The sequence below is a fragment of the Jatropha curcas genome, unplaced genomic scaffold (assembly GCF_041381405.1).
Source record: "Jatropha curcas cultivar XTBG-Jc1 unplaced genomic scaffold, XTBG_Jcur_1.0 HiC_scaffold_155_pilon, whole genome shotgun sequence".
Taxonomy (NCBI): Eukaryota; Viridiplantae; Streptophyta; class Magnoliopsida; order Malpighiales; family Euphorbiaceae; genus Jatropha; species Jatropha curcas.
Genome location: NW_028322385.1, coordinates 2836 through 22888, shown reverse-complemented (window position 1 = coordinate 22888; position 20053 = coordinate 2836). Strand labels below are relative to the sequence as shown.

The following is a 20053-nucleotide window of genomic DNA, read 5'->3' as shown; positions in this document are numbered from 1 at the left end:
AAACCCGAAAGGGCGACTTAGGCAAAAAGTCGGGGCCCGCTAAGTCGAAAACCCGAAAGGGCGGCTTAGGCAAAAATGGGTAGCTCGCTAAGTTGAAAACCCGGAAGGGCAGCTTAGGCAAAAATTAGAGCTTAAAGGAATAAAGTTGGAACGTGCTTGGAAAGCTTAAAAGTCAAACAACACTCCAATAAAAAAAAAATAAAGCCAAACAGTACAAGCAAAAAGCCAAAAAAAAAAAAAAAAAAAAATAAAATCCATGAAACAAAAATACATCTCAAAACCAAAGAATAAAAGCCTATCAGAGTCTAGGTGGCCCGTCGCCTCCGTGGGGCAACGTCCTCCGAGTCATCCCTAGCTGTTGAACTCTCTCCAGCCTCGCCTGTCCAAGGAGTCAACACAATCTCCTCATCAATCCTAACCCCCTCACCAGTGTCAGCCTGAGTCCAACCCTCAAGTGCACTCAGCAGTGCGTTCCTCCTCAGCTTTTCAACCGGCCAGACAGCATTCACGAACCAGGCCCGATACTCAGGAGAAGTCTGAATACCAGCAGGATTAGGTAAAGGCCTAACCATCTGATGATCTCTAACCCAAGCTCTAAGGACAGCTCGGGTAACTCCCGGAGTGATGGTGGAATCAGATAAAGAGTCATCCATGATCGGTACAGTCTGATCTATTCCCATCTGCCTCATAACGCGCGAAGCGCAGTACCAAGTACAATGGGTAAGGCCTAAAAGGTAAACCTGAGTATGGTGAGAGCTGACTTGAATAAAGCGGGTAATGCCGTACCAAGGTACAAACCACAACATTTCGTTTGGACCCAATTCAATCAGCCATGAGGTCCAGGCATCAGCAGACGGATGTGTGATCAAGATCCTCCGCATGCGATACTGGACAGGGTTATAAGGCAGCAAAGTAGGAGTGGCAACCACTTGGAGATGGTCCTTCAACCAAACCTGAGTAATGGATCCTTTCTATTACAAAGGAACAGGCCAAAAAGAAGAAAAGATAAGAAATAGAAAAAGAAGAAATACCTGAAGAATAATAGGAGAAACCGTCCAATCCTCAAAGCCTAAAGCGGCTCTGTCGAGGCTCCTGATAGTTTCTGCCAGCACAATACCACCTATGCAACCCATATCCTCCATCTGCCGAACCATGGGACAAAGTCGCAAATCCCCGTAGCCCGGATCCTTGTTGAACAAGAAGCCAGCCAATAAACAAAAAACCAAGGCCCGCATCCTTAGCCTCATCCGGTCTGGGTCATCTGAACAGACCCCTGAAAACTCATCAATCAGGGGCAACAAAATTGCTTTCTGATCACCAACAATCATGGCCCTAGCTTGTGGTCGGCTGAACTGAAACAGGTTTTCAAACGACCGAACATACCCGATCTTGACTTCATGCCTGACCAAAGGGGCATTGGGGTCGCACCCTATGATAGCACAGAACTCCTCAAAAAGAGGACACATCTCCTCCATCATGGCTCCGAACCGGAAAACATGGGCCTCAGGATCCCAAAGTCTGATGCAGGCCCATAAAAAGTTCCAGTCGATCACCACCCCCCTGAGCGTAACGATAGGAGAGAGACCGTACCTCCCCAAGTTGATCTTTTCGACTTTGGAGAGACTCCTAATCCAGCTGTGCATGCTGTGAGTAAAAAAGGATTCATTCTTTGAAGATAAGAAGAAGAAGAGAGAAAAGGAAGGATGAATGAAAAACCAAACAAGAAACTTGTTTTTATAGAAGAATGCGCCGAATGATGGCGGCAGCTGCCGCCAAATTGCCACCGAACGAGGGCGGCAGCAGCCGCCAAAACGTCAGCGGCAGCAGCCGCCGACGGCGGGGGCCACAAAAAAAAAAAAAAAAAAAGTACATCCGAAATGGTGAAACCCCATTTTCATTTCAAACATGCATACATATTTTCAATACTAACCAAGTGCAGGTACGAATAAAATTCAATACAAAAGTACAATGCAGAAGCACCATCAAAGGGGAAGTTTTGAAGGGTAATCATGGAAAGGATCCAGCAAAGGGTACGCAAGACTTCAAACAGTACCGAGGCAAAGCCGATTCAAGGGGTTAGGGCCAGAATGATTTCTCCAGAAATGGAAGATGCTCCGACAGAGAGGTGTCTGAATTTTGAGCTTAAAAGCGACAGAATAAAGAAGTTATGGTTGGGTCTGCACAGTCACGATGCTATCCCTACACTACTCAAGTCATCTCAGAATCAAGTTGCCTCGACATTCTTTATGGAGAGGCTGCTTCTAAAAAAAAAAAAAAAAAAAAAAGGAAAAATGGGTCAAAAGGAACCTCTGCACAAAAGAAAGAAATCAAGGACAAAGCTACAGGAAATCAAGTTGTCAAAAAACGGGTCAACTGCAAGCTCTCCGTTAAATTCAAACCCATCAAGGGTAGATGACAAATCATCTCAGCCATAAGGACAAAGACCACAGCGGCTGCTCACATTTTGAAAAGCAAGTTAAAAGAAGCAGTCATTTCCACAAATTGGATGACAACAAACAACTTGAAAATGAAGCGCCTAGCATGGTACAAGTACAAGTGTCCTTATAAACAAGGATCATTTCTCAAAACAAAGGAAAGGAAGAGTCTCCTCAAAATTCCTTATGGAGAGGAGAACCATTGAGGAAATAAGTTTCAAATTCAGAGGAAGATAAAGTTCAAGAAAAAGAATCAAATTAACCTCAAGAATTCAAACATGGTGAAGCCAAAGCATAAAAGCTTCTTCAACACTCAAGCCACTCAAGTTACCACCACAATGTGGGTATTCAAAACTCTTTGTGATGAATACAAGTCATATTTCAGTCAACCAGTGGTAAAACCACTACAACAACAAAGTCAGATTCGCCTAAGGTCATCACTATCATACGAACTCGAGTCAATAAGTTGATTCAACATCAAATCGGGAAGGAACCCCACAAAGACACCCAGTCGGGAAGGAATCCCACGAAGAAATCAAGCCAGAAATGAATTCTGCATCAACATCAAATCGGGAAGGAATCCCGCATAGACATCCAGTCGGGAAGAATCCCGCAAGAATCAAGCCGGAAGAAATCCCGCAAGACATCAGCCGGGAAGAATCCCGCAAAAATCAAGCCAGAAATCCCGCAAGACATCAACGGGAAGAATCCCGAGAATCAGTCGGGAAGGAATCCCGAAGAAATCAAATTGGAAATGAATTCCACAATCAGCATTAAGTCGGCATTGAATTTTGCCTCAACAGCAAGTCGGAAATAAATTTCGCACCAAGACGGAAAGGAATTCCGCACTAACATCAAGGAGATGAATTCCGCATCAGCCGAGCACGAAGTTCGCATCCTGGAAGGAACTACGAAAGACCTGATTCTCCCCATCCCCCGAAGAGCTCTTGGAGATACGTAGGCAGCCACAAAGGCCCGGTCACAAACATAAGTTTGCATCATAAATAACATTTTCTCTTTGCCAACATAAATCCATGCATTTGATCATTTCATTTAAAAAAAAAAAAAAAAAAAAAAAAAAAAAAAAAAACAACGGCGGGGTTTCCTCCTCTGCCCCTCCTCAAAATTTGCGTTTCGGACAACCACCGACTCCCATAATCATTTTTATGGTCGACGGTGGGGGGCAACTGTGAATACTCAAATTTTGAGGCTCAAAAAGCCTGTTGGTTGACTTTGCTACAGTAAATTTGACTGTGCTACAATGAATTTGCTACAACAAATTTAATTGTGCTACAGTGCATTTGCTACAGTAAATTTGACTTTTCTACAGTAACTTGACTCACAAGGCTCAAAGAGCCAATTTTCCCGGACTGCAAACAGTCCGGCCGGACCGGAGGCCATTTCGGAAGTTCACCGGAAATATATCAATATGGTACTTGAACGTCCGGAATTTTACGAGGATCGCGGAACAGGTCCCGGAATATTTTTCGGAGGTCCGAAACTCCCAAAACAGCTCACGAAGCGACACACGGTGGCCGCACTGGCCACGGCGGCGCCACCCCCACCAAGCCTGCGAGGGAGACAGAAACAGAAAAGCAGGGGGAGGGGAAGGGAGAAAAGAGGGGAGAGAAAAAGAGAAAGAGTGGGAGGGGAAAAGAGAAAAACGAGGGGAGAGGAAAGAGAGCAGAGAGAGGGAGAGGAAAAGGAGGGAGACGAGAGAGAGAAAATAGAACAGAGAGGGAGAAAAATATAGAAACGAGAGGGGAGAGGAAGAGTAGAAAAGAGGGGCGAGACCTCAAGAACACAGAGAGGGCGAGGCTATCGCAACGCGCGGGCGAGGCCTATCGCCCCGCGACGAGCGAGGCTGTCGCCCCGCGCGCAGGGCCTGGCCCCCCCCTCGCGCCCTGGGCGAGGCCTGCCGCCAGCACACGCGGGGCCTCTCGCCCTGCTGCGGGCGGGGCCTGTCGCCCCACCGACAGGGCGGTAGCTACCGCCGAGCCTGGGCGGCAGCTACGCCCAGATTTTCTGGCGGTGGCTACCGCCATGCACGGCGGCAGCCACCGCCCGGGACCCGAAAATGGCCTATAAATAGGCCATTTTCAGGCTGTTTTTGGCACACATTGTCCGTTTTGACGGACGAATCCTTCTCCCTCTCACGCTCCTGCGTTTTTCTTTACGCTTTTTGATTTAATTTAATTTTTTATTGCATTTGTTATTGTGATATTTGGACATTAAAATTAAACAAATTAAAATTAATTAATATTTCTAAGCGAGGAGCTTATCTGGAGTTAAGAAGCGGTCGTCGATTAAATCAGGTATGTAAACAAAACTCTGCCTATTTAATTTTAGCACTTCATGCATATTTCTCTTTACTCTTAATAATTCTACAATTGCATAAATGCATCCACGTCATTATTTTTGGTAAATAAACTGCCTTAATTAATTTGATTAAGCTTAAATGCCGGTTAATCAATAATCGTGGTATTAAAGTTAAATCCGACAATATTGGCTAAAAGAGCCTAGTTAATTAATAACTACGGTTCAATTGCCTTATTTCGAATAAATCTGGCTTAAGTCCAATTAATCAATAATTGTGGCTAAAAACCTTAATCGATCACGTTTCGACAATAAATTGTGATTAAGCTCAAACGCCCGATTAATTGATAATCGTGGCATTAACGCCTAAATCGCACATTTTTGGCAAATTAATTGCCTAAAACAACACCTTTTGGCCAAAGGCCTAAAATCAATCATTTTAGCGACAAATCGCTTAAAATCGACATTTTGGCAAAAAATCAAACGTTTTCGGTTTAAAACCGTAAAATCAACCATTTTAGCGACAAATCGCTTAAAATCGACATTTTTGGCAAAATGCCTCAAGATCAATCATTTTCGTTAAAACCGTAAAATCAACCATTTTAGCGACAAATCGCTTAAAATCGACATTTTTGGCAAAATGCCTTAAAATCAATCATTTTCGGTTTAAAACCGTAAAGTCAACCATTTTAGCGACAAATCGCTTAAAATCGACATTTTTGGCAAAATGCCTTAAAATCAATCTTTTAAGCGACAAATCGTTTAAATGAACCATTTTGGCACAAATGCCTAAATCAATCAATTTCGGCAAAATGCCTAAACAACATGCACGAAGCATACACACACTCATGCATTAAGCATACACCTTCAAAGCCCTTGAAAACAAGGCCTATCGAACTACGTTGACTTGATCTTCCATTCAAACGGAAGTACGTAGGCACGTTCGGGATTTCACCCCGGTGGCAAGTCGAAATCATCGAAATCATTGAAATCATCAAAATCATCAAAATCACTCAAACATTTCATTAATCCATCATTCACCTTGCAAAACATTCATTCATCGGTTAGTTTATCAGCATGACATAGTCTCGGGATCCATCTCGGGTTTGCATACCATGCCTTACACATTGGGATAATTAATCTAGTAACTAGGTTAATTAAAATTGGAGTCATTCAGGGTTTTTTCCTAGTTTACCCTAAAATAATTAAACAAGGTGGCGACTCACACACTCCGTGCATTTCTTCCTTTAGTCACATGCATTCATATGCCTATGACATTTGGGGAAGGGGTTCACACATCAATTACCTGGAATGGGACTTCCATTACAGCCGGCCCAACTGTTAACTTCAGTGTAGCAACCCCCAACACTTCCCTCCGGTACTGTCATAAGCTTTCACTATTTGGTCGGATGGAGTGAAATCTGTTTCCTCCAACCCCAGACAGCTGGCTACCCTTAGTGGGCAGACGTTTAGTGCTGACCCATTATCAATGAGAACCATGGGTACAGTTTTGTCTCTAGGCTGGACGGTAACATAGAGGGCATTGTTGTGACTGCCTCCCTCCTTGGGTAAGTCATCGTCAGAGAACCCGATGTTCTGCATTTTTGATGATTGGGTAAGGGTGGATACTAGCACTTCGGGGCTAACCTCCACTGATGTCTGAAGTTGACTCAAAGCCTTGCAAAGAGCTTGGCGATGAGGAAAGATGATGCTAGAAGTTCCCAGATTGATACCCTAGCTTGTGTCTTTTTTAGCTGTGCAAGTACCGGGTCTTCCTTTAGCTCCTCTGCCCTCTGGTAGGGTTTACTTTGGATCTTGTCCAAGACTAACGGTTCATATTGTCTCCGCTCCTGGTTATAGCATCAAGCTCTTCGGTTAGGTCATTCAGATCCAAGACACAGATGTTATTCATTTCTAGGAACGGTTCGAAAGGATCGATCAGTTCCTGGTCAGCAATAATAGCATTTACCCCATGATTTGGTAAGGGATTAGTGCTAATATTTGGCTTACTCCTTGGAATAATAGAGCCGTTGTCCACCAAGTCTTGGATACGGTTCTTAAGCGTCCAACACGCTTCAGTCTTGTGCCCATACCCCTGATGGTACTCACAGTATTCATTAGCTTTGTAATTTCTTGGTAATGGGTTTGGTGGTGGCCTTGCTTCTAAGGGCTTGATGTAGTTGGCCTTGACAGCCTCTCGGAAAACCAAAAGGATTGGCATCCCGAGATCAGTATAGGTTCTTCTAGACTGGCTGCCATTTCTCATGTTCCCCACACGCAAAGGGTTAGTGGGGGTGATGCTTGCCACTTCGTGGACTTTACTAGCTTGGCTAGGTTTCTTGTACTTTGAGGTTCCTGAGTCTTCTTTCAGTTGTCCCATTTGAATCAGATCTTCTACCTTCGTAGCAGTGGCAATGAGCGACTGGAATGTTGGTAGATACTGGGTCTGCAACTGCTGTTGGTAGACAAGTTGTAGGTTCTTGATTATTATGTCTACCTGCTCTTGCTCAGAGGGCCGGTTAATCATCTAGGCAGCCTTGGCCCTTCACCTCGTAAGGAACGAGGAAAAGGGTTCATTGCTTTTTTGCTTGGTGGTTTCTAGTTCTCTTCGAGTGACATCCACCTCCATGTTATAGTGGTACTGTGAATTGAAGGCATTGCAGATGTCTTCCCATGTTTTCATCTTAGAGCGGTCCAGGCTAACAAACCACCTCAAAGCAGCACCGGTGAGAGATTGTTGGAACAACTGAGCAAGGAGCTCGCTGCTCAAATCAAACGGGTTAAGAGCACCCACATACATCTTCAAGTGAGTTTTAGGCAAGTAGTTCCATCAAATTTGTCCATGTTGGGCATCTTGAACTTGGTTGGCAGCTTGCCTCGGGGAACAAGGACAAGGAGTCCATGTCCACTACTTCTTTGTGGTTTTTGAGAGCAGTGATAGATCTTTCCAGGAGTTCTAGCTTCTCTCGCACTCTCTGAGCTTCCAGCTTAGAAGCAGTTTTGGGTGGCACATCATCCAGGTTTAGGGTGGGGTTTGTTGGTTCAGCAGCAGGACCCTGATTGGAGGCAGCAGGTCCACTTCCCCCCTGAATTTCCATTACGATTCCCATTACCCAATTCAGCTATCAGGGCGGCCAGGGCCTCATTCATTCTGGTCTCCATTCTGGCCTCCATTCTGGCCTCCATTTGTTCAATGAGGGTTTGGATATCAGCAAGCGATGCCATTGGTGTAGGTAAAGCTGTCGAAGTTGTAGGTGAAGCTGGTGTAGCTGGTGAAGCTGGTGAAGCTGGTGATAGTACTGTAAGTGTAGCTGGCACAGATGTGGGCACTTGGATCGTGGGCACCTGTAAGGATAAGGGTAGCTGGATTAGGTACAGTGGTTGGTGTGTCAAGGTAACTGATGTAGATCGACCCTTTTGTCCGACTGTGCATGGATGAGAAGAGTGTTTCATGCTCTCTTTATGTTTACCCCATGTTTATGATATGTCGTGAATGCGCATAACAACATGTCATAATCTGTTTAATGAATATGATTCACATCATTGGATGCATACGGTCCTAAAGGATAGGTTCTATAGGCTATGACTCAAATAGAGAATCGGCTTATAAGGGACCCTTGAACCTTGAGTATGGATATACCTAACCACATGTGAAACAAAGAGTTTCGCGTGGGTCCAACGGTACGCATACCCATGGGCCACCCCCAAAAGGATTAGGGGCGATTTGCGGTAACAGGGAGGACGCTTTGGCTGTCCGTCGACATAATCAATGAGACCTGCCGATTAGCGCTACTTGCTATCCAGACTCAGAAGTTTGAACAGAGAGAGAAGAAATTCATTTTTTTATGCAATGGAGAAAAGGATTCTCAATCGTGCAAATAAATCAACAAATTTAAATGTATTAATCAAATTTGCCAATTAAGTTCAAATTTCCTCTCATCGCGTATTCTTAAAGAAAGAACACTCGATTTGTCAAGGTACCTTGCAAAACAAAGCATAGTAGAATAATACCCTAACGAAGGGCAGGTTAGTCTATGCAGCAATTGTAGTCCACTTATGCAAAATAATTACATGTTGTCCCCAGTGAAGTCTCCAAACTGTGAACCCTTCCCCAGATATCAATGGCATGTGAATGCATGTGACTAAGGAAGAAATGCACGTGATGTGTGAGTCGCCACCTTGTTTAATTATTTTAGGGTAAACTAGGAAAAACCCCTAAGTGACTCCAATTTTAATTAACCTAATTATTAGATTAATTAACCCAATGTTAAGGCATGGTCTACGAACCCGAGGTGGATCCCGAGACTATGTCATGCTGATGAACTAACCAAAACAATGAATGCTTTGCAGGGTAAAATGATGTGATTGGATCAATGAAGAATGTTTATGTGATTGCGACTTGCCGCTCGGGGTTAAATCCCAAACGTGCCTACGGTCTTCCGTTTGAATGGAAGATCAAAGTCGACGTAGTTCGATAGGCCTCTTTTAGAGGGCTTTGAATGGATATGCTTTATGCATGAGTGTGTGTATGCTTTGTGCATTTTGTTTAGGCATTTTGCCTGAAAATTGATTTTTAGGCATTTGATACCAAAATTGTTGATTTAAGGCTTTTAGCCAAAAAGAATGATTTAGGCAAATTGTTGCCAAAAGATTTATGTGATTTAGGCGATTGTCGCCAAAATGCTTGATTTTAAGCCTTTTAGCCAAAAGTTTGATTAATTTAAAGGCTTTTAGCCAAAGAAGGTCGATTTAGGCAATCTGTTTGCCAAAAGATGATTATTTAGGCGATTGTCTCCAAAATGATTGATTTAAGGCTTTTAGCCAAAATAAGTTGATTAATTTAAGGCATTTTGCCAAAAGATTGATTTAAGCGATTTGTCGCTGAAAGTAGTTAATCTATTTTATGGGCAATGTGTTTGCCAAAAAATTGACTAACTGGATTGTAATGTAGGCAATTTTATTGCTAATAAAAATGTGTTTGAATTAAAGCTTTTTAGCCACAATTATTGATTAATTGGACTTAAGCCAGATTTGTTCGAAATAAAGGCGATTATACCATAGCTATTAATTAACTAGGTATTTTAAGCCAATATTGTCGGATTTAGGCTTTAATACCACGATTATTAATTAACCGGGCATTTAGCCTAAACTTATTTATTTGAGGCAGTTTATTTGCCTAAAGATGTCATGAATGCATTTATGCAGTTATAGAATTATTAGGAGTAGAAGAGAAGAATGTATGAAATGCTAAATTAAATAGGCAGAGTTTAGTTCATGTACCTGATTTAATCGACGGCCACTTCTTAACTCCAGGTTAAGCTCCTCGTTACGGGAATGTTAATTAATTTAGTTTTAAGTGACCAAGTATCACAACAATAAAATAAAACTAAATTAAAAAATGCAAGAAAGCAGTAAAGAATCGCAAAGAGCGTAGGGAGAAGAGCGTCCGTCAACACAGACTGAGTGAGGAAAACGGAGTGCCGGGGCCACTATTTATAGGCGAATCGGACTGTTTCGGCGGCCTGGCCGCCTGCCTCGGCGGCTCGGGCCGCCTGCCTCGGCGGCCGGCGACGGGGCCGCCACGCCTGGTGGTTTTACTAAATCTCGCTCCGGAGGTTTTTTCGGGAGCTCCTCCGAGAAAAATTTCGGGATCGGTTTCGCGATCCTCGCGACGTCCCGGACGTTTCAAGTACCATATTGGCATACTTTCGATAAACTTCCAAAATGGCATTCGGTCCGATCGGACTGCTTGCAGTCCGGGCAAGCTGGCTCTTTGAGCCTCAAAATTGGGGTGTTCACAGTGACTGAATGGTTTTAGTAGTGTTTGTGAAATGAAATGTTGCCCATAGTGATTTTAATATTATTACATGAATGGAATGGTTTAAAAATGTTACAGCTGATATAGACATGGTTATTACCCGAATATCACTTCATTTGTTGAAGTTGATATTACGATCGATTGAATATGGATATCATCACTAGAAGATATATGATTTATATGAAATTCTCCCTCCATGTTGAGGTTGTAGATTGCTCCCTCTTCTGTTGAAATCATATCACAGATTGAGGTTGTAGATAGCAGGTCTAGATGTGCACATTAGACACTGATGGCCCTCAGAATTGATTCTATAAAAGCTGTAAAGACTACATTATGAATTTAAGATTTAAATGGTATCGTTTTTTTTTTCTTATTTCCTTTAACATGGTGGGTTTATGACTTATGATTCATTATTTCATATAAAGAGTTTGATTTGATAAATTTGTGTTTATTTTATAATAGTACACCACTAAGCAAAATGCTTAGCGATAGTTGCTTTTGTGCTATCGCAGGAAAAGGCAAGGAAAAAGAACTAGGAGAAGATCATTTTTGTTTGATGTAGATAGTATGCTACTGATGTAGCTATTGTATATTTGACTTCTTTTGGAACATGTATGATGTATTAAACATTAACAGAACATCTATGTATATTTGAGCAGATACATGTAAATTATGATTGTATGAATTTCTATTATGTATCTAAGGTTTGAAAGGATTTCAATATGTAATTAAACCATCAATGGGCTTATGGGTTATGGAACCATTTTTATGTTTTTGCTAATATAATTAATGTTTAAGCAATCATATTGAGCTTAATGGAAGTTATGTTTCATATGTTTAGTAAATTACGGAAGAAAAGACATTTCTTTATAATAGATGAAAGAACCAAAAAGAGTTTTACATTTAATAATTAAATCTACTTTTCTACAAGATATAAATGAATGAATCAACAGTATTAAGTCCCTTGTAGTATACTTAGTAAACATTTATAAGACTTAAGTGCTTATTAAGTATATTACGGGCGACATGCCATGTCTTACAGTAAGGTAAGGTGTGAAATGTTTATTTTGGTATCAGAGCGGTTTTAATTGCATATTGGATCATATTTTTGATGAATATAAATGTGAAATGTAATCTGCTCAAATATGACATGACTGTTAATTGTTGGATATCTACATCATACAATATTCTAATATGATGAATGTTTTTCTGTGATAGTATACAGAGAGCGTTTTGGTTTTGATAGATAGTATGGAGGGTGTTGGTCAGGGAGATAATTTTAATCCTCCTGAGGAGCACTCTGAGGCGAGGCAGGAAGAGATTGGTGATGCTCCCGAGGGTTCTGATGTTCCTGTTGCGCCAGCTGCTGACCCTATAGCCCAGCAGATGGCTGCGTTATTGAGACAATTGGCAGGTAACTTACAGCAGCAGCAGCAGCCAGTTAGACAGTATGATAAGTTGGTTAAGTATGGGGCCACAGAGTTTTCAGGCACCACTGACCCGATGGTAGCTGAGCAGTGGCTAGAGAGGATTGATAGGGTTTTCTTAAAGCTCCAATGTGATGATGCCCAGAAGTACGATTATGCAGTCTCTTTACTTCAGGAAGATGCATATGAGTGGTGGAAGACAGTTCCTAGGAGCAAAGTGCAGCCACCAGTTCTGACTTGGGTAGACTTCCTGAGGGAGTTCAAGAAAAAGTATGTTCCATCTACCTATGTGGATGCCAGGATAGAGGAGTTTCTGCAGCTCAGACAGGATCATAGGACTGTAGCTGAGTATGAGAGGGAGTTTACTCGGTTGAGTTATTATGCTGCGAGTATGTTAGTTACAGGCAGGGACAGGTGCAAGAGATTTGAACAGGGATTGAAGCCCAGTATTAAGAGTCATGTGATCGGCTTTGAACATGAGAATTTTTCTGCATTGGTATCACAAGCTCTGAATCAAGAGAAGGTTGAGCAAGAAATTGCTACAGAGAAGGAGAAGAGTGTCAGGAGGACTTTCCCAGGGGCTAGTAGCTCTAGTAGCAAGAAGAGGAGATTCTTTGGTCCATTTCCTCCTAGATCTAGCAGTGTGAGGCCACAGAGCCAGAGGTAGTTTAGACCACCTTTGCCACCTCCACGAGCTCCTCCAGTTACTCGTAGTTGTGTTCATTGTGGTAGATATCATGGAGGAGTGTGTAAGTTGACCACAGGAGCATGTTTTAACTGTGGCGAGGTTGGACACTTTGTGAGGGATTGCCCTAGACCGAGAATGACTACGACATATGCAGCCACAGAGGGATCGATTCAAAGACCAGCTGCTAGTTATGGATCTTCTCAGTCTGCAGGCAGAGGTAGGGGCAGAGGTAGAGGTAGCATGTCGGGTAGTCAGGGGACAGTGAATCAACCAGAGCCTATTGGTGGACCAGCTAGAGTTTATGCTATGAGGCAGAGGCAGGATGCCGATTCAGCTGATGTAGTGGCTGGTATATTTTCTTTATTTAATCATGATGTTTATGTTTTGTTTGATCCTGGATCATCTCACTCTTATATTAGTGCTGGGATTTCTTGTTATGCATCTGTTCCTTGTTTGAGATTGGGTTATGATGTGCTTGTATCGAGTCCTTTAGGGCAGGAGGTTATTGTTAACAGATTATATCGTGATTGCCCACTCATGATTCAAGGTCATGTATTCCTTTCTGATTTAGTTGAGATGCCCTTCAGAGATTTTGATGTTATTTTGGGCATGGATTGGTTAAATAAATATCAGGCAGTGGTTGATTGTGATCTTAAGAAGATTATATTTAAACTGCCAGAATATGTAGATGTGGTAATACAGGGTGAGAGACAGATACTTCCTTCATCTGTGATCACTGCAGCTTTAGCTCAGAAATTGATTCGTCATGGGTGTGAGGCATACCTAGCTCACATTGTTGACATAAGGATAGGTACTCCTAATCTTAAAGACATTCCTACTGTGTGTGACTTTCCAGATGTTTTTCCAGAAGAGTTACCAGGATTGCCTCCAAAAAGGGAAGTTGAATTTGAGATTGAGGTTATGACAGGGACTCAACCGATCTCCATTACTCCTTACAGGATGGCTCCTGCTGAATTAAAAGAATTGAAAGCGCAATTACAGGAGTTACTTGATAAGGGGTTTATTCGTCCTAGTGTGTCACCGTGGGGAGCTCCAGTGCTATTTGTAAAGAAGAAAGATGGCAGTTTGCGGTTGTGCATCGATTACCGCCAATTGAATAAGGTCATAGTCAAGAATAAGTATCCTATGCCAAGGATTGATGATCTCTTTGATCAGCTTAAGGGTGCTTCTGTATTTTCTAAGATAGATTTGAGATCGGGGTATCATCAACTCAGAGTTAAAGAGCAGAGTATTCCTAAGACAGCATTCAGGACTCGCTATGGCCATTATGAGTTTCTCGTTATGCCATTCGGATTAACTAATGCTCCAGCAGCATTCATGGCTTTGATGAACACGATCTTCAGGCCTTACCTTGACCAGTTTGTTGTGATTTTTATTGATGACATTCTGATATATCCAAAGATATAGAAGAGCATGATAAGCATCTAAGAATTATTTTTCAAACTCTTCGAAAAGAACAACTTTATGCTAAATTTTCTAAATGTGAATTCTGGTTAGCACAAGTTGCTTTTCTTGGTCATATTGTATCTGCAGAGGGTATTGCAGTGGATCCTGGTAAGATTGAGGCTATTTCCAGTTGGAAGCCACCAAAGAATGTTTCCGAGATTCGTAGTTTCTTGGGTTTGGCTGGCTATTATCGCAGGTTTGTTAAGGGATTTTCTATCATTGCTTTGCCCTTAACTAAACTATTGCGAAAGAACGTTAGATTTGAATGGACAGATAAATGTTAGGAGAGCTTTGATAAGCTGAAGAAGTGTTTGACTGAAGCTCCAGTTTTGACTTTACCTACTCCAGGTACAGAGTTTACTGTTTATAGTGATGCTTCTCATAATGGATTAGGTTGTGTGTTGATGCAGGATAGAAATGTTATTGCTTATGCATCACGCTGTGAATACTCAAATTTTAAGGCTAAAAAAAAGCCAGTTTTCTCGGCCGCGGCCGCCCTTAAAGGCAGCGGTAGCCGCTATCGCCGGCGGCGGCAGCCGCCGGCGACTGCGGCTGCAATCGTCTATGAATACCTCAATTTTGAGGCTCAAAGAGCCAATTTTTCCAGACTGCAAACAGTCCGGCCGGACCGGAGGTCATTCAGAAAGTTCACCGGAAGTGTGCCAATATGGTACTTGAAACGTCCGAAAATTACGAGGATCACGGAACTGGTCTCGAAATATTTTTTGGAGGTCCGAAACTCCCGGAAAAGCCTCCGGAACGAAAAAAAAGAAGAGAAAAAGAGAAAGGCACGCATGCCCACCCTCGGGGTGGGCATGCCCACCCTCAAGGGCGGGCACGCCCGCCCAGCTAGGGCGGCCATGCCCGCCCAGTCTAGGCGGGCACACCCGCCCAGCTTGGACGGCCATGCCCGCCCAGCTGGGCGGGCACGCCCGCCCAGCCCAGGCGGGCATGCCCGCCCTGGAGGGCGGGCAGACGCGCCCAGGGGCGCGTTTTTCCTATAAAAAACATCCCCGGGGCTCCGTTTTGGGACACAGTCTGTGTTGACGGACCTCTCTTCTCCCTTTACGCTCTTTGCGATTCTTTTATCGCTTTCTGCATTCTTTATTTTTTTATTTAGCTTTCATTTTTTCTTGCTTTGTTAAGTGGCCATTAAAACTCCATTTTAATTAATATTTCCCTTAACGAGGAGCTTAACCTGGAGTTAAGAAGCGGTCGGAGATTAAATCAGGTACATAAACTAAACTACGCCTATTAATTTTTAGCACTTCATGCATGCTTCTTTTCTACTCCTCTTAACTCTATAACTGCATGAATGCATCCATATCATCTACTAGGCAAATAAATTGCCTCAATCAAATAAAGATTAAGCTTAAATGCCCGATTAATTAATAATCGTGGTATTAAAGTTTAAATCTGACATTATTGGCTAAAGAAGCCTAGTTAATCAATAACTATGGTGAAATTGCCTTTATTTCGAACAATTCTTGGCCTGAGTCCAGTTAATCAATGATTGTGACTAAAAGGTCCTACTTAAGCACGTTTTTTTATGGCAATAAATTGCCTATATTTCAATTTAATTAATCACTTTAGGCAAACAAATTGCTTATAAGTGAAAAGTTAATCTTTTATAGTGACAAAATCGCTTAAATCAATAATTTGGATAAAAAAGCCTTTAAATAATCACTTTAAGCAAATAAATTGCTTATAAGTGAAAATTAATCTCTTTTATAGCGACAAATCGCTTAAATCAATTTCTTTTGGCTAAAAGCCTTAAATCAACCTTTGGCAACAATTGCTTAAATCACTCTTTTTGGCTAAAAGCCTTAAAATCAATCAATTTTTGGCGACAATCGCCCAATCATCAGCTTTTGGCACACAGATTGCCTAAATCGACTTTTTTTGGCTAAAAGCCTTAAAATAATCAATGTTGGCGACAATCGCCTAAATCGCATCAATTTTTGGCAATAAAATTGCCCAATCAACATTTTGGCAACAAACGCCAAATCAAATCAATCAATTCTTTGGCAAAATGTCTAAATAAATGCACGAAGCATACACACTCATGCATTAAGCATACCCATTCAAAGCCCTTCAAAGAAGGCCTATCGAACTACGTCGACTTTGATCTTCCATTCAAACGGAAGTACGTAGGCACGTTTGGGATTTAGCCCCGAGCGGCAAGTCGAAATCACTTAAAACATTTCATTGGTCTAAATTACATCATTTTACCCTGCAAAGCATTCATTGTTTTGGTTAGTTCATCAGCATGACCTAGTCTCGGAATCCACCTCGAGTTCGTAGACCATGCCTTAATCATTGGGTTAATTAATCTAATAATTAGGTTAATTAAAATTGGAGTCACTTAGGGTTTTTTTTCTAGTTTACCCTAAAATAATTAAACAAGGTGGCGACTCATACATTCACGTGCATTTCTACCCTTAGTCACATGCATTCATATGCATATGATATTTTGGGGAGGGGTTCACAGTTTGGCGACTCTGCTGGGGAGTTATGCAATTTTTTTGCATAAGAGGACTACGATTGCTGTGTAAACTAACCGACCCTTCTTTAGGGTATTATTTTACTATGCTTTGTTTTGCAGGGTACCCCAACAAAAAAATTTAAGTATTCTTTCTTTAAGAATGCTTAATAAGGAAAATTTGGACCTAATTGAACTTTGCTTTAAGTCATTTAAATTTGTTTATTTATTTGCACGATTGAGAATCTTTTTCTCCATTGCATAAAAAATGAATTTCAAATGAATTTCTTCTCTCTGTTCAAACTTCTGAGTCTGGATAGCAAGTAGCGCTGATCGGCAGGTCTCTTTGATTATGTCGACGGACAGCCAAAGCGTCCTCCCTGTTACCGCAAACCATCCCTAATCCTTTTGGGGGTGGCCCATGAGTATGCGTACCGTTGGACCCACGCGAAACTCTTTGTTTCACATGTGGTTAGGTATATCTATACTCAAGGTTCAAGGGTCCCTTATAAGCCAATTCTCTATTTGTATCATAGCCTATAGAACCTATCCTTTAGGACTGTATGCGCCCAATGATGCTGAATCATTCCATTAAAAATGAATTATGTTGTGATGTTGTGCGCATTCACGCATTCATCCCATACTTCACAAAAAAAAAACATTTCATTTCAAAAGCTGAAAAATCACATTTTTGGTCCCTGAGACCTGAAAAATTACATTTTGGCCCCGAAGGCCCAAAAATTCTCATTTTGGCCCCTAAGGCCCAAAAATTCTCATTTTGGCCCCTAAGGCCCAAAAATTCTCAATTTGGCCCCTAAGGCCCAAAAAATTCCCAATTTGGCCCCGAGGCCCAAAAAATTCTCAATTGGGCCCCGAAGGCCCAAAAATTCACAATTTGGCCCTTAAGGCCCAAAAATTCTCAATTTGGCCACAGAGGCCCAAAAATTCACAATTTGGCCCCTAAGGCCCAAAAATTCTCAATTTGGCCCCTGAGGCCCAAAAATTCTCAATTTGGCCACAGAGGCCCAAAAATTCTCAATTTGGTCCTTAAGGCCCAGAAGTTCACATTCTTGGCCACAGAGGCCCAAAAATTTCCAATTTGGCCTAAGGCCCAAAAATTCACATTTTGGCCCCTAAGGCCCAATTTTTTTTTTTCTTGAGAACTTAGGGCCTTTCGAAAAGTCGAGGTGTCCAGCCCTAAGCACTCCACCTTACATATCACACCCCATTGGGTCCTACCCTAGGTGTCCTAGCATACCAACACTACCCTACCTCACATAACCTATGAAAACACCTTATATAGGATAGTCTAATCATTTTGACTATGTCCTTTTACAGGTACCCCTCCAAAGATCACCTGTACCCGAAACACCAACTGAGCTCTCACCCACAAGTCCAACAACCTCGACTGCACCAATGGCATCACTCACTGACATCCAAAACCTCATCGAACAACTGGAAGCCAGAATGGAGGCTAGAATGAATGAGGCATTGGCTGCCCAGAGGACTGTCCTAATAGCTGAACTAGGCGGTGGTAATGGAAATGGGGCTTCCGCCGGGGGAAGTGGACCTACTACCTCTAATCAGGGTCCTGCTGCTGAACCAACAAACCCTGCCCTTAACCTGGATGACATGCCCTCCAGAACTGCTTCTGAGCTGGAAGCTTAGAAAATGAGAGAAAAACTAGAACTCCTGGAAAGGTCTATTACTGCTCTTAACACACAAGGAAGTAGTGGACATGGACTCCTTGTCCTTGTTCCCTGAAGCAAGACTGCCCACGAAGTTCAAAATGCCCAACATGGACAAGTTTGATGGAACCACTTGTCCCAAAACGCACCTGAAAATGTATGTGGGTGCCCTCAACCCGTTTGGCCTGAACAGCGAGCTCCTTGCTCAGTTGTTTCAACAATCACTCACTGGTGCTGCTTTGAGATGGTTTGTCAGCCTAGACCGGTCTAAAATGAAGACCTGGGAAGACATCTGTAATGCGTTTAATACGCAATACCATTATAATATCGAAGTGGATGTTACCCGGAGGGAGCTGGAAACCACTAGACAAAAGAAAAACGAGCCCTTCTCCTCGTTCCTTTCGAGGTGGAGAGCCAAAGCTGCTCAAATGATCAACCGACCCTCTGACAGAACAAGTTGACATAATAATCAAGAATTTACTACCTGTCTACCAGTCACAGCTTCAAACACAGTACTTGCCTACGTTCCAATCGCTCATTGCGACTGCAACTAAGGTGGAAGACTTAATCCAGTTGGGTCAACTCAAAGAATACTCATACAAGAAGCAGAATCATGCTGGGTCCAGTGAGACAAATGAAATAGCCAGTATAATCCCCACGAATCCTTTACGTGTTGGGAATTTGGGAAGCAATCAGCCAAGGAGGCAATATACTGATCTCGGCATGCCAATCCTTTTGGTGTTCCGAGAAGCAGTGAAAGCAAATTTACTGAAGCCCTTAGAAGCCCCACTTCCTGGGCAAGGCCTCTTCTCTCCCTCTACCTTCTCCTCCATGTGGGAGACTAAGGCAGACAACTTACCTTTCTTGGAGTAATCCCTTACTCGATGTGGACTGTCACAAAGGAAGCATTTCATAATGAACTTGCTTGCTTCACCCTTGTGCTCGCTCTTGCCCTTGTAAGCTTCCTCCTTGGGTTTACTAGGCTTGAAGCTTCCTTCCTTGCCATGGCCTCTATCTCCTTCACTCTCATGCGTCTTGGACATGCCTTTGTCCATCCTCGGATACTCCATGAGAGATTCAGAAATGGCTATGGCTATGGCAAGGTCTTGACCACCTCTACGCTTGAGTTCCAACTTAGCCCAATGTTGGAATCCATCCTTAAATGCAAATAAGGCCTCCTTGTCCGGATATTCAAGAATTTTAAGGACCAACTCAGTGAACTCCTTCACATTGTGAACCCCTCCCCCGAAAAAAGGCATGTAAATGCATATGACTAAGGGCAAAAAGCACGTGAATGTGTGAGTCGCCACCTTGTTTAATTATTTTAGGGTAAACTAGGAAAAAACCCTAATTGACTCCAATTTTAATTAACCTAATTAGATTAATTATCCCAATGTTTAAGGCACAATCTTCGAACCCGAGGTGGATCCCGAGACCATGTCATGTTGATGAACTAACCAATGAATGAATGCTTTGCAAGGTAAAGGATGCAATTGGACCAAGGAAAATGTGTTTAAGTGATTTCGACTTGCCGCTCGGGGTTAAATCCCAAACGTGCCTACGTACTTCCGTTTGAATGAAAGATCAAGTCAACGTAGTTCGATAGGCCTTTTTTAAAAGGCTTTGAATGGGTATGCTTAATGCATGGGTGTGTGTATGCTTTGTGCATTTTGTTTAGGCATTTTGCCAAAGAATTGATTGATTTGATGTTTTAGGCATTTGTTGCCAAAAA

General features: G+C 42.4%; 1 protein-coding gene across 1 annotated transcript; it reads left to right on the top strand.

The window, feature by feature from the left end:
• The first annotated feature begins 11820 nt into the window (after positions 1-11820).
• LOC149492028 (uncharacterized) lies at positions 11821-14112 on the top strand. Its single transcript, XM_089716915.1, has 2 exons — positions 11821-12659; positions 12729-14112. Exons 1-2 carry the CDS (start codon positions 11821-11823, stop codon positions 14110-14112), a joined length of 2223 nt encoding a protein of 740 aa, XP_089573041.1.
• Positions 14113-20053: the final 5941 nt, after the last annotated feature.

Coding starts and splice junctions, on each gene's coding strand:
- LOC149492028 (XM_089716915.1), top strand. CDS start 11,821: ATGGAGGGTGTTGGTCAGGGAGATAATTTTAATCCTCCTGAGGAGCAC. Junction 12,660..12,728: donor GTGAGGCCACAGAGCCAGAG/GTAGTTTAGACC, acceptor TCATTGTGGTAG/ATATCATGGAGGAGTGTGTA.